Source organism: Felis catus, chromosome B1 (assembly GCF_018350175.1).
Source record: "Felis catus isolate Fca126 chromosome B1, F.catus_Fca126_mat1.0, whole genome shotgun sequence".
Taxonomy (NCBI): Eukaryota; Metazoa; Chordata; class Mammalia; order Carnivora; family Felidae; genus Felis; species Felis catus.
The window spans coordinates 45,567,207-45,584,349 of NC_058371.1; the positions used below are offsets into that span (position 1 = coordinate 45,567,207).

The 17,143-nt window shown below is 40.2% G+C and overlaps 1 protein-coding gene across 4 annotated transcripts in view; it reads right to left on the reverse strand.

The window, feature by feature from the left end:
• The window catches only part of KCNU1 (potassium calcium-activated channel subfamily U member 1), a 148,189-nt gene that overhangs the window by 60,697 nt on the left and 70,349 nt on the right, over window positions 1-17,143 (reverse strand). For all 4 annotated transcript variants that reach the window (XM_019828566.3, XM_045055584.1, XM_019828564.3 and 1 more), the window contains one exon: window positions 8,671-8,785. In XM_019828566.3, coding sequence (XP_019684125.1) covers window positions 8,671-8,785 — 115 coding nt within the window. The remainder of the gene's footprint in view (window positions 1-8,670; window positions 8,786-17,143) is intronic.

Genomic DNA, 17,143 nt, shown 5'->3' on the forward strand with positions numbered 1-17,143 from the left:
TTACCCACGGGTCTGGTGGACTCCTGCTTTATCACTCCTGCTGCAACCTAAAAACTAAAATGCCATAGCACACAACAGGCTTTGATGCATGATTTTAGATATACCTGAAAGGCCCTTATTGAAGGTCACCTAAAAACATATGTCCCCTTCTGGTTGATGCCTGAAATTCCCTAGTTAGGGAGATTTTCTTAGCTGAAATCTCTGATCCCTGATGAAAAAAAAAATCTACCTCTGGAAGGGCTAATATTTTTTTGAAAGTGATGTTTGGTTCAAATAGCAGATGTTGATGGGGATAGTAAGTACCTGGGAAATACAAATCCCAGAAAAGGATGGTGGTGAGTGTCAAGCAGAGAGCAAAGAATGCTGAATAAAAAGTCTGTAACCAGGGAGCCTGGGTGGCTCAGTCATTGAGCGTCTGACTTTGGCTCAGGTCGTGATCTAGTGATTTGTGGGTTCAAGCCCCATGATGGGCTCTGTGCTGACAGCTCAGAGCCTGGAGCCTGCTTTGGATTCTGTGTCTCCCTCTCTCTCTGCCCCTTCCCCACTCATGTTCTCTCTTTCTCAAAAACAAACATTAAAATTTTTTTTAAAAAGTCTGTGACAATTTTTCCTAGAAACTATGTAAGTCACGTCTCTAGTCTTTGAATAGAGTTTTATACAGAAAACTAAGCTTCCCATAATCTTCACCTTGTGTTGTTGAGTTGGTCTTTTATATACGCCCTTAAACAAACAAGGTCTCATCTCTGTCTTTTAAGAGATTATAAATGACAAGAATGAAAACATGTAAAAACTACTTAATGCAAATAAATATATACACTCCATAAATGATCAGCTGTCCACTGCAATTTTTATTTCCATATTAACAAAGCTGCTTCCTTATCTTCCCACCCAGCTACATTGATGGAAATTTCCATACCCTCAAGTCCTAGAAGAATTTGACTTCATTTTTCTTAAGACCTGTCTACAGGTTAACAGAAAGGTTGAAAAAAGGCCTTTGTCCCTCCTTTATTACAGCCTCCTAAGCTAGTCAAATAGGGCAAAGAAGACAGGAATAATGGAAGGAATATGCTGAATTTTCCATGGTATTCCGCTGACATTTTTACAATGTTTATTTATTTTGAGAGACAGAAAGAGAGAGAGAATGAGCAGGGGAGGGGCAGAGAGAGAGAGAGAGAGAGTGAGAACCCCAAGCAGGTTATGTGCTGTCAGTGCAGAGCCCAACACAGGGCTCAATTTCACAAACCGAGAGATCATGACCTGAGCTGAAATCAAGAGTTGTATGCTTAACTGACTGAGCCACCCACGCAACCCTATTTTTAAGTAATAGCAACAAAATATTGTTTGATAATCTGAATAATTCATTTATTTAATGAATACCTAATGAATTACTCATATATATATATACACACACATATATATATACATATATACACATGTATATATACATATATACACACACATATATACATATACATATACTTACATATACATATATATATATATATATATATATATATATATATATACACACACACACTTTTATAGTATTTTTGCTAGAGTCGTAGCACTTTGATTCTCAGAAATCCAATTTTTGGCTATAGGTACAAGGTAAGAACTAGAAGTTCTTTCTAAATTCTTATTCTTGTATTTACTAGCACCCTAACTCTTTCATTTATCTTTGGAATTCAGGCCCATTGTGCTTAAAAATATCATTTCTACCTGTGTAGGTGCATGTCTATCTTTATCCCTATCCCCATACCTATCTATACCCCTAATCATGCATGATGCATTTGTATTACCATTTTCCTTGTACTTTCTACTGAGACTTGATGAAGATACGTATTGTATTCGTGACTGACACACACCCCTGCTAGGGGTTCCGACATATTCAAATGCCATCAGTTGCAATGAGGAAGGCAACTTCAGAGGTTCTAGAATCTCCAAGAATGCAAACATAAGTGGTATCTGGACTCAGAGAAAGGTAGATCAAATGCTGGCTTATACAGTTAATACTGTATAATACTGTATAAGCACATGTGGATTTCTAGAACATGATTTGAAATCCTATAGTAAAGGCAAACTCAATATGCATATAGGAATGAAATAATCAAAGAACACTTTTGATTTACTAGTTATGGACTCCATTTTATTCAAATAAAGAAGTCTCTGATTATCTAGAGGGAAAGTCATTTCAAAAGCTTAATATGGAACGAAGAAAGAAAAGTACCCACTCCAGGCGCCTGGGTGGCTTAGTCGGCTAGGCTTCCAACTTCAGCTCAGGTTATGATCTCACAGTTTCTGAGTTCAAGCCCCGTATCTGGCTTGGCACTGGTGGAGCAGAGCCCGCTTGAAATTCTCTCTCTCTCTCTCTCTCTCTCTCTCTCTCTCTCTGCCCCTTCCCCACTTGTGTGCTCTCTCTTTCTCAAAGAAAGAAAGAAAGAAAGAAAGAAAGAAAGAAAGAAAGAAAGAAATCCTATCACTTAAAAAAAAAAAGTTCCTACTCAGACAATCTTATATGCTTAGTTTCTATAGAAATCTCAGGATGTGGAGACAGAAGAACCATGTGTGGTGATTTATATCCAATATTCTGACTCTGGAAAGACCCTGAAAACTGGTCCTCAGTAGGAGTTCAGTCATCACAGTCTACAGGATGGTGCTTCTCTTGCCTGGAGAATCCGGGGCACAGAATTCAATTAGGTGTGTAGAACTGAGAATAAAACGGAAGGAAGGATCCAGCTTCCTCACCTAATTCTGTGTCGGAGGGTAGGGTGAGGGTGCATAGTATCTGGAAGTGAGTGATTAGATGGGCAAATGTCTCAGGAGTCATCCCTGAGAATAATTTATACAAGGGCTGGGAGTGAGTGTGCCGAAGAGAAACAATTTCTCCCAGTTAAGTGGATTTCCCCATGTCCGTATGGATGATGTGCCTCTGATACTAACAAGCTTCTGGCCTGGCAGATGATATAATGGCAGTTCTGCTGGATGCTCTGTAATTTGCTCAGAAACTAAAGACTGCCATGAAATCAACTATTCTGGAAGAAGCTGAGAAACGGCCAAAGAGAGAGCTGGAATTGCCACGGAAAAGAGTGTTCCAGAGGGGGAACAGTGAGGTATGGGCAGATATGGACACGGTAAAGTGACTGCACCAGAGGGAGTTCCTGTAGTACAGGTCTTCACTGAAAATCCTGATGATACACTCTGTTGAGTTGATGGGCTATGGATGGTGGGTGGTACACAGTGAATGAAATTGTGGAAGGTCTGGAACTTCACACCCTCTCCCCCTGAATGTGAAAGGAATTGGTTGCAAAAGCATGAAAACCTAAGAGTCAGGGAAATAGTGGCAGAGGAGGATGGGGGAGCAGAACAACAACATGACCCATTTTGCACTTGCTCAATTTAGGCTCTCCATAAGAACTCAGCATGTTTTATCCCAATTATTTAGGTCCTAATAGTATGTCTATTTTGCAGATGAGGAAACTGAAGCATAAAAGCTAAAGAGGATGGTGATCCAGGGTTCATGCCTGATATATGGACAATGCTCATGACCGATATCTGTGACACGCTTGACCTTTAAAGAGATAAGACTGGGTTGGATATTAAGAAAGAGAGAAAAAATGACATGCATGGTCTCCGGTCCTCTAAAAGCACATGGAGAGTATGAAGATGAAGTTGATACCATATTTACATATGATCTTAGTCACAGGTTTCACAAAGATATAGTGGGAAGGGAAATTATACAGGAAAGTTCAATATCTAGATTTCAATATAGCCTGTAGCAGTTGAATTAAAGCAGACCCAGAGGGAGGATTTCTAGGGAAGGACTAATATACCCGAAGAAAACAAATCTTTTTTACAGGAAATGGTTTCTTCTTCTGACCCAGGTCTATCATAAACTGCCTAGAAATTTCTGCTTCCTCTTGTTCATTTGATTAGGTATCTGTCAATATGTACTTGAGTTTATAAACACCTATTTTTAAAAATACTGAATGACTTAGTGTGGTTATTGTGTTACTGGTCAGTCACAACATGATATGAAATAATTGTATCTAAATCTTCTCTTTGTAATACCTCATTAAATCAGTTTTACTGAAGAAGTGAATTTTGATAGGAGAGGCAGAGTAAATAACTCAGTAAATAACTATAGAACAGTAAAATGGGTAGAACTCTCTCAAGCTCATCCAAAATAGGGTAGCCAATAAAGAAATTGGAAGTGAGGGCAAAGGGGATCCAGGAGCAGTTGAAATGTATTTTTATTTATCATAAAGTTTTGCATAAGTCTCACTGGATCACCATGGAAAGAAAGAGGAAAGATTCATCTTCACTCTCTCATGTTACATGAATCCCTTGATTTAATGACACAGAACTCAAGTGAATAGAGCTAGTGTTTGTTTACTTACTCAACAAATACACATTTAACTACCATCTATTAACTAGACTTCTGTGTGTTCATCTGAGAACCTAACTGCTATTTATAACATTGATTATTCTATGGGAAGAGAAAGACCCCAGGGACACAATGAAATATTGGACTATGACTTTTGTATAAGTTAGGGCTGTCTGTATTGCTTCAGTACTAAGAATAGAAGATGGTAGTTTCTCAACTTACTGGAAAACCCACCGGTGGGCTGAAGATTACATCTTTAAAAGCACCAAGCCATTGTCAGCAAGACTATAAATAATGTGATGCTGTTTGGGGTATGTGAATGGAATACTATTAACACATCAAAAATGGATCACAAATAGCACACACCACACATTTTACATTTTTCCCCCAATCATAACTACTTAACTCTATTAAGCCATCAAATTTATTTTACTACTTGTTGTTACACAGAACATATGTTTATCAATTTAATAGCTGGAGTTATCTTTGCCCTGCAAAAAAAAAAAAAAAAAAAAAAAGAAAAAAAAAAACTAAAACAAAACAAAAACACACCCTATTTTATAGTACTAAGTGGGAGCAGGATCTGTCATTGATCCTATTAACACTGTACTTAAATCAACTGAGCTAACCAACTCCATTGATGAAATATCACAGGAATGTACCCACAAATGGCACTTAATGTATATAGAAGTATTTATCACTGTCTAACCAGCAGGACTCTGATTATTTTTTTAAAAATATGTAGCTCATGTGAACATATCTTGCTTTTCAATTAAGAGGTGCAGATGAATTAAGGATCATCTTTAAGAGATGATCTGGCTGGCTAACTTTCATGATCTCTGACCTTCTTTAGGAGCTTTTAAAGCATATTCAGGGATTTCCTGGCCAGATATAGGGCTGAAAGGCCCAATCTATGAATGGACCATGCCATCTAGACCAATTCTCCTTTTAGATGTCTGCTTTGAACCACTTCCTTATTTACCATAGACAGTGCAGGTATTTAAGACAATGGAAAACATACCAATAAGTGATTTTTTTGTAACTGTACTAAAGAATAATGAGGAAAAGTCTGTCAAACTGAATGCCTACATTTACATTTAAGGATTTTCTATGGCTTTTTGTACCCATTACTTGCCAATCCTCTATTATCACAGAAGATGTGGAAAAGGATAAATGAGCACATAAGCATGGCTGAAGCACTTCATGTGTTATCCTCAATGTTGTCTTTAAAGTCTCAAAAGCAATTTTTATTTAAAAAAAAAATTTTTTTTCAACGTTTATTTATTTTTGGGACAGAGAGAGACAGAGCATGAACGGGGGAGGGGAAGAGAGAGAGGGAGACACAGAATCGGAAACAGGCTCCAGACTCAGAGCCATCAGCCCAGAGCCTGACGTGGGGCTCGAACTCACCGACCGCGAGATCGTGACCTGGCTGAAGTCGGACGCTTAACCGACTGCGCCACCCAGGCGCCCCTCAAAAGCAATTTTTAAATGTGAATTATGTTTTTGTAACAATTGCGCGTTAACATAAACAGAACATGGGGTGCCTGGGTGGCTCAGTTGGTTAAACGACTCACTTCGGCTTAGGTCATGATCTTTTGATTCGTGAGTTCGAGCCCCACGTTGGGATCTGTGCTGACAGCTCAGAGCCTAGAGCCTGCTTTGGATTCTGTGTCTCCCTCTCTCTGTGCCCTCGCACTCTGTTTCCCTCTCTCTCTCAAAAATAAATAAACGTTAAAAAAACCATAATCATCACGTATACACAAATACACAGATGCACAACACCAATAGCCAAGAAAGTATTCTTGAGACATTTGAGATGTTCTTTCATACAACATACTAGCACACATTCTCACCTCTGGTCAGGCTAGCTGGCACATGGAAGGCTCCGGGTTTCCCCCATGCCTTGCCCATGTCATGACCTTCACACAAGTTGAGATGCCCATTCTCTCCTACTTTTCCAAATCCCACCTGCCACAGGAAACTTTCTGGAACAATCCATCCACTCCTCACTGACCTCTTCTTCCATTGCTCTCCTGTCAGAATTATCTATGTAGCACTTCAAGGAGTACTGCTTTATTTGAACTCTGATTTATGTTACATAAATTCAACTTGTTTACCCAACTAGATTGCATGGGGGTTGAAACATCATTTCTGTATCTCCAAACACATCAAGCAGAGTGCCTACTTAGCACATAGAGGCACTTAATAAATCCCTATTTACCAACCATTTAAAAAAGAAACTTGCAAACCTCAATTATAGTGAATAACTGTTTTGTTGTCATTAAGAGTGTGAATTCCCGAAATTCCATAGCACTTTCCTCCACACAAAGTTCTTAATCCTTTCCCACAGATTATCTCAGTTTCCTAATATACTGAAATAGAAGGCAAGGAAGGGCAGAAGCTATAATTCCTAGGCCTGTTATATTCCTCTTGGAAAATGTGGAAAATGCGCACACAAAGAGGTGGCACCTTTGGTGGCTCAGACAGTGACACCTGCCTCACCTGTGGGAGTGGTAGGGTGAAAACCTCTGTTAACCAGACCCAGCTCTCCAGAATCCCCAGCTAAACAGAAGCATGGTTCTTCATATATTAAAAGAAGGAGGTGAGTGGGGCACCTGGGTGGCTCAGTCGGTTAAGCATCCGACTTCGGCTCAGGTCATGATCTCACGGTCCGCGAGTTGGAGCCCCGCATCGGGCTCTGTGCTGACAGCTCAGAGCCTGGAGCCTGCTTCAGATTCTGTGTCTCCCTCTCTCTCTGACCCTCCCCCATTCATGCTCTGTCTCTCTCTGTCTCAAAAATAAACATTAAAAAATATATATATTAAAAAAGAAGGAGGTGAGTTATTTAAAATAACAAGATCAAGGATTTTATTTATAAATCTACATCCTTGATAGGTTATACACTTACTACATATGCAGCCCAATTTTGTGCACCTTCCCAGGTATAGCACTTGATAATCACAATAAGGAACATCTGATGAGTACTTACTGTCAGCCAAGAATCAAAGAGCTTTAAATAACTAATCTCATTCAATTGTTACAAAACAAGAAGTGTTTATGACTATCATACTCATTTAATATAGCAAAACTGAGATAACTAGACAGCCTTTGAACTTAACCCTAACCCTACCCCACACCCACATTATGTAATGACGGTACATATTGACTACACTCTACTGTTAATACAGTATCTACCTGCAGATAATCACAATTCTCAATCATTAAAAATGTTTCCTAGTATAGTATAGGTACTAAATTGAAATGTTGCCAACATATTACAAAACTATTCACAATGAACTTTGAAGCGATAGAACTTTTAGATTAACCTTCTATTTAAAAAAAAATAATGTTTATTTATTTATAAGACAGGGAGAGAGACAGAGTGCAAGCAGGGGAGGGGCAGAAAGAGAGGAAGACACAGAATCCGCAGCAAGCTCCAGGCTCTGAGCTGCCAGCACAGAGCCCAACACTGGGGCTCAAACTCACAGACTGCCAGATCATGACCTGAACTAAAGTTGGACACTTAACTGACTGAGCCACCGAGGTGTTCCATCAACCCTCTATTTAAAATCAACTGAACTGGGGCGCCTGGGTGGTGCAGTGGGTTGGGCGTCCGACTTCAGCCAGGTCACGATCTCGCGGTCCGGGAGTTCGAGCCCCGCGTCGGGCTCTGGGCTGATGGCTCAGAGCCTGGAGCCTGTTTCCGATTCTGTGTCTCCCTCTCTCTCTTCCCCTCCCCCGTTCATGCTCTGTCTCTCTCTGTCCCAAAAATAAATAAACGTGGAAAAAAAAATTTTAAATCAACTGAACAGATCACCCTCCACTGCCAACCCTGCATTCTTGTTAATCAAGATTTTAATGCACTAAAAAACTGCAGGGAAAAAGAGAGGGGGAGAAAGAATTTCTTGACCCTATTTTGCCAATTCAAAAACAAAAGCAACCTCATCATCAGTTTGTTGGAAACAGGGGATGGATTAATACTAGAAATTGGGAATAATTGAAATTTCACCCCAGTCCACCTGCCTAGGGTACCTGATCTGAGAGAACACTGGGCAATGACCTTTGGTTGTCACAAGTATAAATTTCTCTGAGCGATGTTGCAAGGAGGTATATTTGTTTAGCTTAATGATATTGGGAGAAGCAGAGATGAATTCATGTAGGTGGGGAACAATTCCACTGGCCACTATCAGGGCTGATAAAGCCAATATTCTGGTTTACATCACACTGGTATTGCCCAAGGATCCTCGGAAAACGAGAGGGAATCGGTTCTCTGAGGCTCTTACCTGGTGGCGAAGCTCACGTTGCTCATCAGTCTTGCCTGTCCGAATGGCAAATCATCACTCTGTGTAGAATCAGAGAATTCCCTCATGCTGCCTCTCTTTACCAGAATTGTTGTCCCTGCAAGAGCACAGCAATCTTAATGAGCCAGTCTATCTTTCTGCAAGGCATTTTTGAACCACTGCTACTGCCTGAGACATTTCTAGGCCCCCGACTAGGGAGAGGGTAGAGATCCTTAGCCACAGACTAATTCTAAGAGAATGGATTATAGAAATCTCTTCAATTTCCTTCTGCATGGTTAGAGAGTGGGTAGAAAATGATTGTGAGGATTTCAATACCATATGGATGCCTAAAATAAGCACCTATTGAGTTGCTGCTCTACCTTTCTAAGACATCACTCTAGGTCACCCAAGTGTAGCATCCCAGGGAGCTTCCTGTTACAGACAGGGTCTACAGCCACTATGGGACTCCAAGAAAGGATCACTATGCAAGTCCCCTTTTCCGTTCTGCAGATACTGCACAGGCTATAATTTATTCTCCTCAGATACTGCCTCCTTTGCTTTACTTTTCCTTCAAGGAAGGATTCCTTTATGATTAATTTCAGCTTTTGAAGAATCTTGATCTTGCATGGGCAAGGGCTCAAAATATTTGTGAATTTCCAATCTGGAAATAATACAAAGGGAAATCACTTTCTCACCTGCAAAATGGGAATGATACTGGGACTTCAAAGGGTGACTGTGAAGATAAATGCAAGAAAGCTTGAAATTTAATAATGAAATGAGCTATTTTCAGCTGCTCTGAGATGGAAAAAAAAAACTGACACATGAACCATTACTTCTCCAGTGATGCCATTTTTATTCCAGAACCCAGATTCAACTTAGGAATTCTTTCAGCACACTGGGCTAGGACATCATTATTGGTCAATCAGAATTGGCACTTAGTATTGTGATAAGAAATATCATTCTAAAGGATGCCTGGAAGTTACATGCTTCTCTTTCACTCTTCAAGGACCCTGCATTATCTGCTTGCCTGAACCAGACTGCTGGCTGATCAGAGATTGGGAACTGTCTGAGAAGAAGTTATCAAGGAGATGGACAAAGTCAAAGAGTAGTTATCACTGTTACTCTTCCTCCTTGCTTACCCAAGTGGAGAAAAGAAACACAACCTTTTTCTCCTGTGTCAATTTAAGAATTATCTGCGTACTCAGACTACTCAAAATGAGGAGTTCATGTAGAGCAAACCTTTAAACCCACATATCACCTGGTTTCGGACAATGGCCGACAGAAAGAGCCACAAAAACATCTTGGTATCCCTCTTCTTTTGATGTAATTCTTTCTGACCCATTCTAATCCATGGAAAATATCAATTGAGTGAAAACACACTTCTGGAAGAAGAGACACCGCCTTTGGATATGGGATTTGTCAGCTTCAATCAGCAGTAACTGCATCACACAGGTGTTCTAAGAGTCAAGTTTAAAATGAGACTGCTCCCTACCTGTAATCCCCAGATGCCTTCACTTACCTAGGGTGGGTTGATGGGGGTTTTCAGGTTGACTGGTGTTTCCTTATTTCCTGGTTACCTTTTGCCCTGGGGGGAATGGCTCAGGGACAGAACATCTGGAGAAAATTCTGAGTGAGGATTGGTGTGTCAACTGTCAATCTTTAAAGGCTACCCACTGAGTACAGGTGATAGAAGCTGAACTATGGAATGCAAAAGGCAACATGCCGAAACTGGCTTAGAAATGATGGAACGTTCAGGAAGTCTCTGCTTTCTCAAAGCCTAACTTGGCAGCCAACATTTGCCAGGTATTAAAAAACAGTGGGAGGGGATAAGTGGGTGAGGTAAGTGCTATGTATGAACCCCTTGAAATTTTTGCTAAAACTTTGAATCTTCCCTTGCGTTATTTTTAACAAAATCTCTTCTGAAAACACATTAAATATCTGTATAATTTTGGAAACTTTCCCAGTTCTGGAAGTATGTGCATGTGGGGGTCTGAAAGAGAAGCCTGTATGGTGGCTGGCGACACCTCTGGCCTTGGGCTGCCTGCCTGAAAGTGAAAGGTTAACTGGCACACATGCCCTCTCCTGGTCCTGGTCCCTTCCAACTCGAATTCCGTAATCCTAATGACCATCACAAAATGTCTAGAAGTGTTCTCTCTACCAGGTTGCAGACAGGGCAGTTAAGAATGTGCAACATCTATTATTGCCCCTGCCCCCAGTTTCTATGCTGCTTCAAACGACTGAGGAAAAAGCAAAGAATACCATAGAAATCGGAAGCCAAAGTCCTCTATCTCAAGGCAGTTGATAAGCAACTGAAGTTTCTCTGATTACATTCTAAGGCAGTCTGATCATTTTAATATATATTTTTATCTATCTACAGATGACAATGTGCAAGAATTTTTTCATATTTTAGGCAAGAAAAGAACGGAATGGATTTTTGCCTTAACACTCTAGCTAGACTGTTAATGTCCCTTCATGATCTCCTATGACCTCACTACAGATATTCCAGAGAAGGTTTATGGATAAAGCATCAGACCTCAAAAAAGGACATGGTATCTAATATATGTAAATTATTTAAAAAAAAAGTCCCTGTAAAAGGCCAACATTTTGATTACGTTTCTCTCTTCTTCAAGAAGTGATACCCTTGACAGCCACGGGCAAACATTTTCTTTTTTGGCTTACATGATAGGACTGCATGTGAAGACATACCTCATATATGGATAGCAGTAACTCTAACCCTTTCTATCTCATCCAAGAAATCTTATCATCGCCCAAATAAGCAAAAATAATTCCTATATTATTTGGATAATTATGAATCTGCCACAATTTCCTAAAAAGCCAAATTGTTGCAATTATTGACAAAATTTAATATTTGGCCACCATTGTGACACGCCTAAAGAGTGGTATCATGTATTCTGGATAGGAACCACTACTCTTAGGAGATAAAGAAGACGCAGGACAACAGAACATGCCAATGCCTTAGTCTTGCAAAAGGAGGGATAGCATTCATCCATCTGTTTATTTATTTCTTTATATATCCATTCATGATCAGAAGTTTTTTTCCAAGAAAATTATTATAGCCATGAAAGATGGCATAGCTTGGCATAAAAAGAGGCTAGATCCAGGAAAACCAGCCCAGAAGCTATGGTAATCACTGGGATAAGAAATAAAGAGGGACACAGCTGAGGTGGAGATAGACACCAAAGGCTGGAGAAACAGGGCCCCACCTTCAACTACAGTATTAGAATAACAACTGTCACAAATATAGGAATACAAGATATTTGTACATGACCTTGGTAGGCTTATTATCAAGTTGCTTTCCTTTTTACTGAAATTCAGTGGGCATGTGGTCCCTGACCCTGCTTTAGAGAAGAAGAGCCACCTAAGAACCCCTTTTATTCTCCTGCCTACCTAAGGCCACTGGTGCAGGAGGAGAGCTTTGACCAGATTTCAGAGTCGCTAGGTAAGCCAAGCCAGGGAGACCAGCTGATAGATTCATTAGGGGATTTCTATCTCAACCTTCTTGGTTTGCAATTCTCCTCCCTGGGAAACACTGTCTGGGGTGACTCCTGTCTTAACAAGGTCATTTAGTCTTGGATGTTTATGAAAAAAGTGACCCAGGGCCAAATCTAAAGAGAACTGTGAAGTGGGGTACATTCAAGTTTGGACCATGGATCCAAACCATTTCATATCATTGCTTCCTGTCCCTGACTTCTTTCACATCCTCTCTCCAATCTCCATTTAGTGATTCCCCTCTTCTTTAGGTGTGACTCCACTGCAAAAATTAACATTTAATGAGGACTCTAAAACAGTGCTCTGCGGTAGAGATTAGGGAAATCTGGAAACAACTTTCCTCAGGGCCATTTTCATACTGCTCATTTCCTCCACCCCACTGCACACAAAGATCTGTGAAAGCTCCTCCTTACCCTGGTAGAGGACCCCTACTCTAAGACTGGAGGCTTCAGAGGTTTCAGTGGTAAAATAGCAGGCAGTGAACTGTATAGTTAGGGCTGGAGAAGTTCCTGCCCAATAATTTACCTAACTATAGTAAGCAGAAAAACAGAAAGACAAGTCCTCCTGATCTGAAGGCTAGCCCTACTGGTCTTCCTGCTCTGAACCCCAAAACATCAGGGAATGGGTTAAAGTAAGTATAATCTGCTAGGACTTCTCTGCTAATTCTTATTTCATCTGCCTTTCATTGATGAGAAAAGAAATAATCAGATTCTTTTTGAGTTTATATTCCCACAGGTAATATGATAATTAACATACATATACTTACTATTTTCCAGGTACTGGTCTTAATGCTTTTTATATTAATATACTCCAGTTGTATACGCTTTATGTGTTAATATTCTCATTTAGTCTTCTGAGAGATGTAATATTATCACCAGCATTTTATAGTAATCTGAAGCACAATGAGAGCTTAAATAATTTGCTTAAAGTCACACAGCTAAGAGGTGGCCAGTGCAGAATCCATGTTCTTCACACTGGGCTGCCTCTCTAAAACGTTAAGCTTAGAATTTAAGTGGAGAATCTCTGGTGTGGTTCCAGTTTTAAAAAGCGGAAGTGATCAAAGGAAAGAGGGATTATAAATCATGGAACATCAGAATTGAAAATGGCCACAGGGATGACAAGATCCGCCTGGCTTGGAAATAACACAGAGACTCCAAAAGGTAGCACGTCTTCCCTAAATCACAGCTAATCAGTGGTCGTTGGCATTCAGGTCTTCTGAACTCTCAATTAGCATAGTAGGAGGAAGAAATTGGTGGGACTGAGAAAACTCAATTAGCTCAAGAAAGAGATAGTTATTAGAAAAGAGTGGACTGGGGATACTCCTCATCTGGCTCTGAAACATGAAATATTCAACCTGAAATTTGTACTAATCCAAAGTCAGAAAATTTTTCTATTTTGTCATCTACTGCTAAATTCCTAGACCCTTTTTTGAAGGTTAATTCGCTGGGAGAATCTCCACATACTATCATGACTTTTCTATGAGGCCAAAGAGCCCCCTTCTACGGTGATGTCCTCTTCTGCACATTTCCTTGAGAGCTCTCTCCGGATTCAAATTCCCCACACAAGCCTACTCCCTAGCCGCCAGATCCATGAGCATTTCCTGGTACTCTGCTGCCATCGTCTGGCAAACAAAGTCAAGAACAGCTGCCTACTATTCGAGCATCTGTGTACCAGATAATTTGATAAAGTTCTCCTGGACACAGGGAATAGGCATGGCAGGAGTGGTGACCGAGGATTAGTGCTGGGCAAGAAGAAGAAATGATCCTATTATGAGAAAAATCAAATATTCTGAGAATTGTGATAACTACAGAAAAGCTCAAACATTAGAGTATAAGTCTTACTAATTTACTCCCTAGATACTATTAAATGCATGTTACAGAAGTGGGTAAAATTTGGCATATCTAACAAATATGATCGCCAAGCCTTTCTATTTAGGCAAAAATCTTTCCCTCTTTATACTAGAGAAACTTCCTGTTTAAAAAAAAAATATATAGTAAAACCACACATAAAAGCTGGCTAAATAGAGTGGTGATTACTAATTTTTATAAAACAGTTTTGTTTTGCAAAATGACTGACAGAAGTGTGTGCACAGGAGTGTATATACTGTGCTTGCAAAAGTTTGTACACTTTGTTTACAGGAACACATCTACTACATGAAACCATGCTACATTTTCATATATTCTAAAGACGTGTAGTGAAAGGATACTTTAAACATATTGTTTTTTCTCTTTCTTCACTCCTTTCTTTAACGGGATATTTCTCCTATTTATTCAGCCTCATCCCTTGCCTCTGGAAAGATTCATTGTGTATAGGACACAGTAAGAGTCAGTGTTTAGCTTCTGAATCCAAAATAGGGCTTTGAAGTCTATTTAATTAGCAATCTTCAGACTTAAGCATTCAGTGGCATCCCTACAGACAACAGGGATTTCAGGAAATCACATAGGAATAGCTTCTTTTTATACCCAAAATGGTGTTAGATTTTCATGTGGAAATTGAAAGATTCAGAGAAAATAAAGCCAAGGTTAAGATGGAGCCTTTAGTTCTGCACGTGGAATGGTAACATGAGCAGCTCCACAGATCTGTTCCTCAGTGAAACAACGTAAGTAGTGAACATTATTAAAACAAACGTGCGCGCACGCGCACACACACACACACACACACACAGATGTCAGACTCAGTAGACAAACTCTTCAGAGCAGCTGTTATAAATATGTTCAAAGAACTTTAAAAAATGATGATTCAAGAAGGAAAGCATGATGACAATGTCTCTTCAAAGAGACAATAACAGGGGCGCCTGGGTGGCGCAGTCGGTTAAGCGTCCGACTTCAGCCAGGTCATGATCTCCCGGTCCGTGAGTTCGAGCCCCACGTCAGGCTCTGGGCTGATGGCTCAGAGCCTGGAGCCTGTTTCCGATTCTGTGTCTCCCTCTCTCTCTGCCCCTCCCCCGTTCATGCTCTCTCTCTGTCCCAAAAATAAATAAACGTTGAAAAAAAAATTAAAAAAAAAGAGACAATAACAATAAACAATTTTTTACAAAAAGGAAACAATGGCAATTCTATAGTTGACAAGTATGCTAATTGAAGTTAATTATTCACTAGAAGGGTTAATGGACTGAATAGTGTCCCCTCAAATTCATGTCCACTGGGAAGCTCAGAATGTGACTGCAGTGGACTGAATTGTGTCCTTCCCAAATCACATGTTGAAGCCCTAACTCCCATTGCGAGTATATGTGGAGATGGAGACTTTACGGAAGTAATTACGCTAAATGAGGGCCCTGATACGATAGGATTAGTATCCTTATAAAAAGAGGAAGAGAGACCAGAGCTCACTCTCTGCCATGTGAGGACACAGTGAGAAGGTGGCCAGCTACTTGTCAGGAAGAGACATCTCTCCAGGAACTGAGCTGGCTAGCACTTTGATCTTGGACCTCCAGCCTCCAGAACTGTGAGAAAATAAATTCCTACTGTTTACGCCACTCAGTCTGTGGTATTTTGTTATGGCCATTCAAGCTGCCTGCTATAGTGACCTTAAATCTTTGCAGATGTAATTAGTTAAGAATCTCAAAGTGAAATCGTCCTGGATTTTGGGTGAGTTCTAAGTCCAAAACTGGTGTCCTCAAAACAAGAAGAGAACACACGGACATGGAAGAGAGACACAGGAAAAAGGGCCATGTGAACATGGAGTCCAACTGGAGTGATGCTACCACAGGCAAGGGGTCACCAGCAGCCTCTAGAAGCTGGGAGAGGCAAGGATGATTCTCCCTGAGAGCTTTCGGAGGGGGTGTGTCCCTGATGATACCTCAACTTCAGACTTCGGTATGACAGGCCTAGGAGATACATCAAGGAGCTTATGATAGGCACAAAATACACCTTCCCCCAAAGATGTCCATGTCCTAATCCCCAAAACCTGTGAATATGCTCAATATGGCAAGAGGGATTCAAGGTTGCAAATGGAATTAAAGGTGCCAATCAGCTCACCTTGAAAGATTTTCCTGGATTATCCAGGTGGGTCCATTGTAACCACAGAAGTTGCTTAAATATGGAACAGCGAGGGAGAAGATTCAGAGTCAAAAAAGGTAATCGTGATGATGGAAGCAGAGTCTGAGCGATGCGACATGAGAAAGACCTGACCAGACATTGCTGGCTTTGAAGACAGAAGGGGGCCATGAGCCCAGGAGTGCTGGTAGCCTCTCCAACCTGAGTAAGCAAGGCCATTCATTCTTCCTTAGAACTTCCATAAAGAAACACAGCCATGCTGCCAGACCCCATAACATATGACAAATGTTAATTTATAACTAAGCCACTAAATTGTGGTAACTGGTTACAGTAGCGAATGGAAATGAACACAGGGCCCAACAATAGATTTCAACTGCCAGAAGAAAAAAATTAGCAAATAAAACGACAGATTGATAGAGACTGATTTCCAAAAGAGTAAAAGCAGAGGGAGAGAGAGGGAGACAGTGAGATTGAGACAGGCAGAGAGAGAGAATAATGAAGAAAAATAAACAGTTCCAGAAAAATGTGGATTCATATTATATGTAACATATACATGTAAAGACAGGACCAATAAGAGGGAGGAGAGAGAGATGAAGAAGCAGAAAAAAAAGACTCAAATAAATAATGAATAAAATCTTCCCAAATTTGATGAAAAATACTAATCTACAAGTATGGGCACACCTCAGATGTATTGTGGGTTTGGTTCCAGACTACTGTGATAAACAGATATCACAACAAAGCATGTCAGATGAATTTTTTGTTTTCCTAGTGCACGTATAAGTTATGTCTATGCTAAACAATAGTCTAAGTGTGCAATAGTATTATGTCTAAACAATGTACATACTTTAATTAAAAAAATACTTTATTGCTAAATAATGCTAAACATCATTGGAGCTTACAATGAGTCACAACGTTTTTGCTGGTGAAGGTTTTGCTTTGACACTGATGGTTGTTGACTGATCAGAGTGGTG